This window comes from Gavialis gangeticus, unplaced genomic scaffold, assembly GCF_001723915.1.
Source record: "Gavialis gangeticus isolate Ggan-Ray unplaced genomic scaffold, GavGan_comp1, whole genome shotgun sequence".
Taxonomy (NCBI): Eukaryota; Metazoa; Chordata; order Crocodylia; family Gavialidae; genus Gavialis; species Gavialis gangeticus.
In genome coordinates, this window is record NW_017728995.1 from 36,924,120 (window position 1) to 36,930,862 (window position 6,743).

Sequence of the window (6,743 nt, forward strand, 5' to 3'; positions counted from 1 at the left end):
GGGGGGGGGGGCAGTGTTGTTGTTTTTTTACAACTATTATGTAAAATTATTCACACTCCTATCCTGACAATTTCTATTTAAAACAAGCCATAAGTACTTTAGATGGTGTTGATTCATCTATTAACAGAATGAGTTGTCTCATTTTTTGAGCTTGGGTTGTACAGTATATGATCTGATCTATGAACAGGAGAAGACTTAACTTCTCTTTTCAGATCTCACCTGTTTTAGTTCCACCATCAACTCATGGGACTGGAAGAGGTTTTCTGGATAATCCAGTCTGGTCCTGTTTGATCATTTCCTTTCCTAAACTGGTCAAACTGCACCTTGAAGCTAATCAGATGTGGCATCCTCCTCCTCTCCCACCTCCCCCAGTCCTACCAGGATGCTCTTCCTCACTGGCTGGTACTCGGAAACCTTCTAATGTCCAACCTCATTTCATTCAGGGCCAGAAAATACCCATTTCTTCTTGTGACAAACCTTGTTCCTTAGATTAACCAGCTGTTCAAATCATGTTCTCTCTCAGCCTTCCTCTCCTACGCTAACTCTTCTGATCTCTTGTCAGAGAGCTTTTCCATTTCCTTGATCATCTTAGCAGCTGTTCTTTACATCTGTTTTAGCACGTGACCTGTTACCCCTGATTTGGAATCCATAAATCATGGATTCAGGTGGAATACCTACAAATCGGGCATGGCCATCTCTTGAGTTCCTAATGTCTGCTGTTTTCCAGTCAGTTTAAGTGTGTTGCAGAAAGCCTCATTTCTTGTAAATTATCTGTGGTTATGAGCTTCAGAACATTGTATAATTTGTAAATGAAAATTAATCCAAATGAAGTGAAATAACATTATAGCATGTGCATCTAGAATCCACTTGCTGCAAACCTGTTTATTTTGTTTGTCCATCCTCTGTTGAGGAACTGTTAACAAATGTCATTGAGTTTGTAGCTCAGGTTGCTTCAACATAATGGGGATTTTCAAAGCTGTAGTGATGTTACAGCTATGGTTGAAGAAGTGTTTCTTTTTTAAGTCGCTTGTAAACTTACCAAAGATGAGGAAGGGAAGTAACTTGCATTCTTGTTCTCTATTCAGAACTTAATGTTTTGAAAATGTTATAAATCTCAAAAAAGTATGCGTTTCCCACATAAATCAAAGAAATTAGTCTTTTTGTGTAAGTATGCGTGGTATTTATTTATCTTAAAATGACGAAAAATATAACTTGTAAAAGGGGAATAAAGTTTGAGTTGGCAAGGGACCTAATATTTTGAATTTTCTGAAACTTTTGTATGTATATTGGAATCCTAGCACCACACTAATGTAATTCTAAATCTTTGCAAATTATTGATAGAAATGTTATCTTGGTGTTACAGCTTGGTCTTGTTGCTACGTGGCCTGGAAAGTGCAAAGTCCAGTGTAGTAAGTGCATCCAGTTCTTCTGTTTCACATTCAAGTAACTTACGGAAACCAGCTAGTTAGAGAGCAGGATCATGTCTAGGATATACCAAACCAACTTTATTTTAATTTAGTGCTCTTGAGGGCTGCAGCTGTGCTGTTGCGTGTGCTGCATCTAGCACTGCAAGGCCCTGATCCAGTTGGGGTAGCTTTTAAAAATATTCTTGCTTGTGAACAAATATGCTACTTGCTCATAACCAATTACGGATATGGGATGATATGCCTTCTTTGATACCAGTGAGCTTTTTGTTTCTGATTTCAAAGGCAGAAGATCTAGCCCTGCGTTTGGTATTATGTTGATTTAGAGGATTGCATTTCTGCACCATTAAAAACAATAGCACCAGCTACAAGTAGCCCCTGGAGTTGGGAATGCGACTGCAGGACAACTGGTGCTCTGAGCTCAGAGCGCAGATATTCTAAGAGGGATTACACTAATGAATTCTCAGAAGCTGTCCCGTTTTGGGGTCTGAAGACAAAGACTTGTTACTGCACGTCCGACTCAAGTGAATTTTTAGGAAGACTCACTTTCTTCTGCTGTTCCTAAAAATGTGTGAGAATTGTTTCCATGAAACAGAAGGTTGTTCTGTAGTTTAAAATGTCTGTAGTTTAAGGTCTCCTGTGTATTGCGTGACTGCCTTATTAAAAACTACCATCTTCCTCTCCCAAAACCCGCCAGGCAGTACTTTACAAACCGACTGGAAGCCATTCAGAAAGAGCACAACAGTCTGTCACAGAAGTGGAGGCTTTCATTTGCTCCCCATTTTCACTTTTGAAGAGAAGTGACTTAATTTAGCATTAAGTATTCTTTCTGTTGTAGAAGAGTTCCCTTATGAGTCCTGTTATAACTGATTTTTCTTTTCTTTTTTTTACTCAAAGACTGTTGTCCTTGTATTGAGGGACCACCCATGACTATTTTATATTCAAGAAGTATATCCAGCTCAGGTTACTTTAAAAAAACCATTGCATCTTAGCGAGTTCAAGTGACAGCTGTCCCAGAGATCATACATGCTTCAGAAGTTATGCTCTGAATAATTTGAGTACCTGGATTTTTGAGGGTGCGTACTACAACTGTCCGAACCAGCAATATCAGTCTTTGCTCCTTTCCATCCACATTTGTGTGGGAGTAGATGTATTTACTGGTTCAATTGAATGTTAAAGTTGCTTCTCCTCCCCAGTTGCCGGTATTTCAGGTGAGAGGCAGTTTTCCTCACCTCTTCTTTAAACACTGAAGGGAGTGGCTGGAGAAAAATGCCGTGTGTGAGATCAGCAATGGAGTCGCCCGCCATACAGGACCCTGGCTGGCTATTATTTTGGGTGGAGGGCTGCTTACTGAGTTTTGACAAATCATCGAGGGCCACATAACAGGCAGCCGGGAGCAGATAAATATTAATTTTCTAAATGTTTTAGGGGCCCCACGGGCCCGATAGAATGGCCTGGTGGACCGCATTTTGCCCACCCCTGTGCCAAACTGTGGATTAATGATGACTTTTCTTTTGTTTGTGAACATTCATACCTTTTTGCTGCTAAAGTCTAAATTATTTCCTAGGTTTTATGTAATACAACAGAATTCTGCACCATAAACGTGTGGTACAAAATGTTCAGCCATACTGGTCCCTTGCTCTAAGAGCTTATAGGATTACCAAAGTGATTTTTCCCTGAATGGGAGGGAATATGCATATAACAGCAAGAAGAAGAACTGCATGCTTTTGGAATACACCTGGCACTTAGGATAAGAGAAGCATTTTGCAGTGCATACATGAATTTGTTTTTCTGGTGCAGGCTGAAGAACGTATTTTGAGAAGATAACAGGGTTGGAATAATTACTTTCCCATTGTCATTGAAATTAGATATGCTATCCCAGTTTCTTAATTCAAGTTTTGATTGTTACAGTAATTTTATAAGTTTGAAAATATTTACTACTGCTTATGTAAAACTAAATATAGAAAGGAAGAACTGACGTCACCCCGGAAAGACAATGAGGCTAGCGCACAGTGCTGTAGAATAGACCGAACTACCAGGCATTTGGTTTTGTGGGATTTTTTAGAAGTTGTTTGTATTTTGAAGAAGAAAACATTTAAAGGGATCTTTAATTTAATAGTGTTCCTTTAAAAGAGACATATTTTAAATCTTCAGTTTTGTTTTTTCTAAGTGGTGTTGACTGCGTGTCATTATTCTTTCTCAGTTTTTACAAAAACTCTGTTGCATGTACCTCTTTGCATGTGGCTCACTTCAAGATAAATTCTCTGTACTCCAGAAATACCGCTACCAGGATGAAGATACACCTCCACAAGAGCACAGCTCTCCGCACATCAGCAATGAGGTGACGGGTCCGGAGTTGGTTCACGTGTCGGAGAAGAGCCTCTCCCAGATTGAGAACGTACATGGCTTTGTTTCCCATTCTCATATTTCACCAGTAAAGGTAGGCAACTTTTTCTTTCTACGTCACATTAAAAGCTGTGAGCTGTTGTTTTAATAGATATTACGGCTTGATGGAAAGGAGGTTTTGTCAAACCCGATTTCAGTTTCTTAAAGTTAACTGTATAGGTTTAGGAGACTGTAAAGGTTTTGGCTTAGTGCCACGAACTGTTCTGACTAAAAATACAGTATCAATAAAATGCATTTCACTTGAACTAAATCTGGCTAATGGGTGGGGCTCAAGAAAGCCCTTTCGTGGGGCCCGATCCCATTAACACTTTTGTCAGTGTTGTGGAAGCACACACTGTCAGCACGAGGGACACTGCAGGTTGCACAGCAGCTGGCTGAGCAGGGATCATGCTGCAGTTGGGGCCACCCTACATAGTAATCTGCGTTGCTTGGGATGATCGGTATGTTGAAACAAAATCGGTTTTAATACTTTGGAGTGTAATGTTGTACCCGTAGAAACAAGGCACTCGGGGTATGCCTGTGGAGGAGGTGACTGTCTAGGAAAGGATTTCAAGGTCATAAAATGGGCCTTGGCCACAAATGGCATGTGGCTGCATTCAGCCCCTGAAGAGCCCGAATCCAGCCTGTGGCAGCCCTGGGTACTGGCGGCATGCTTCAGCTGCAGTGGCCAAGGCAGTGACCCGAGGGTCCTGCTGCCTGCCTCGTTCCATTTATTCTCTCTGCTGTAGCAGTGCTGGTAGCCCTGGGGTCCTAGAGCCTCTTTTTAAAAATCTATTCCCTTTGCAGCATCTACTGATTGCAGGGCTGTGGTCCTCAGGGGCCTAGGTTGCAAGCAATGGCCTGCAGCAGCAAAAACTCGCCCGCCCCTGTTGTAAAGGACAGACAACTGAACAAGAGCTCTCTGTGCAGTGCTCCTGCGAAAAATGTCTAATGCGATGCTTGGCTAACCATAGCCAGAGGAGGTAATGTGTAGAGGAAGCAGGAGGATGCTCTTCTATACGAGTCCCATTTGAGACTGACGTGGGAATGCAGTGGTTAGGTTTCGTGTCACCATTTTAAAAGGTTACTTGAAGAGGCTGCAGAAAAGAATTACAAAATGATTCAAGGGTTAGAAAAATGTTACAGTTGAATTTATCACTACCTGGCTTTTGAAACTGAAGACCGACATAATTTGATTGGATTCTGAGAGCACCTTCATGGAAAAAATAGCTGAGTACTAGAGGTCTCTCTTAACCTAGCAGGCAGGGAAAGGCATAACAAGAAGCAGTTACTAGAAGCTAAAACCAGACAAGTTCATTATTGGAAATAAACCACAAACTTTTAACCAGGGTAAGCCTGTAAAGAGAAGTTGTGTTTTTCCATCTCTTCAAGTCTTCAAATAAAGCTTGGACTCTTCCAGTAAAACCTTTTCTTCTAGTTGGTGAGTCCAGTACTGGGATAGCTGCGTGAAATTACCTCACTTGCCTTGTACAGGTTGTCGTATTAGATGATTGGATGCTTCCTTCTGGCATTAAAAGCTCCAAGATTTCTGGGCCCCTCATAGCAATCCCATGGGGTACATGTAACTTTGCAGCAGTTTCTGGATGACATCATAGTTCACTGAGCTTGATGAAGTTAATAGTTATATTTTTATATCCATTGTTTACCTGTTATGTAAATTCACTTTTTGGCATTTTTTAGAAGAATGGCCAATTTGTGGCACCACCTCTTGTGACTAAACTCCAGTAGCTGGGTCCTACTGTCGTAAAATCCTAAATATCAAGTAATTTAAAACTCAGTTGTTTGTAAATTAAATGAAGTTCCAAAAATATCGTCATCAAATATATAAATTGTTCATAATTAAGTTGCTCTTTAGAGAACAACAGTGTGTGCCTTTGTCCTCTTCTTGGGCAGCTTATGTTAACTAAATTACTTGTGTCCTTGCAACACCAGGGTAGAGGCAGTGCCTTTGTCTCCCCTGCCTAATTACCTGTGACATGTTGTGGGGCACGTCTTGGTTTTGTTTTCGTAACGTATTTTGTAGTTGTGGTATGTGAAGGTTTAAAGTAGATGATTTTGGTGACTGTTAAGATAAATGGTTATCTGCAAATGCAGGACATTGGATACAGTGGCCCTACAAACCCCTCCAGTGCTGCCTTTCTAAATACCGGTGGAAATGTGTCCAGTAGCTGCATGCCAGCCGGTCTGGGGTTCTGGATCCAAAAACGTAATACTGAACACAAAGCATAATCCCTTCATTGCAATGACTCTGAATATTGAAAAACAAAACTTTCTGTGCATCACTGTCGTCTTAAATGAAACACGAGGCATACAATTTAAATCGCTAAGGCTACGTGAATATCCTTTTGTGAAGGGGAACATTGTGCATTCCCAGAGGCTTGTTCGATCATTAAGATTGTTAGCTTTTATTTTTTCAGAGCAAATCGCATTTCAAACTCATGTTGGTTATAAATGCAGACATGTAGAATTACACTCGCAATGCAGTATGCAGGGATTTAGACCTGAAGCTGTCCTGCAAGATGCATTTATTTTTGCATTCCACATATAGAGAAGGAGATTGGGGGGACAGATGGACCCCAGGGATTCTTTAGCCATGAGGTTGAATTTGTATTTACCAGTAAGTCCACAACTGCATGTTACAAGTATTGATCTCCATTTAAAAATAGTCCAAGCTTCTTCCGAATTTCGTGGTCCTGGTGTGGCATCAGGCACTATTTTCATGGTGGAATGCCTCTGATTGGCTGAGGGGCCCTGGAAATGGCCATCTGTCAGTCTCTGGGGAAGGGTGGGACTTCCAGGACCCCTCAGCCAATGAGGCATAGGGGGCTTCGCTGCAAACTCAGGGCACCACAGCTTCCTGCCTCTGTTTGCTCTCCCCCTCCCCCCCACCCCCTGCAGGGCACAGACACCGTG

At 41.4% G+C, this 6,743-nt stretch overlaps 1 protein-coding gene across 11 annotated transcripts in view; it reads left to right on the plus strand.

Annotated features, from left to right (window-relative positions):
* The window catches only part of DLG1 (discs large MAGUK scaffold protein 1), a 317,929-nt gene that overhangs the window by 17,727 nt on the left and 293,459 nt on the right, over nt 1-6,743 (plus strand). For all 11 annotated transcript variants that reach the window (XM_019503520.1, XM_019503521.1, XM_019503527.1 and 8 more), the window contains exon 2: nt 3,700-3,864. In XM_019503520.1, coding sequence (XP_019359065.1) covers nt 3,700-3,864 — 165 coding nt within the window. The remainder of the gene's footprint in view (nt 1-3,699; nt 3,865-6,743) is intronic.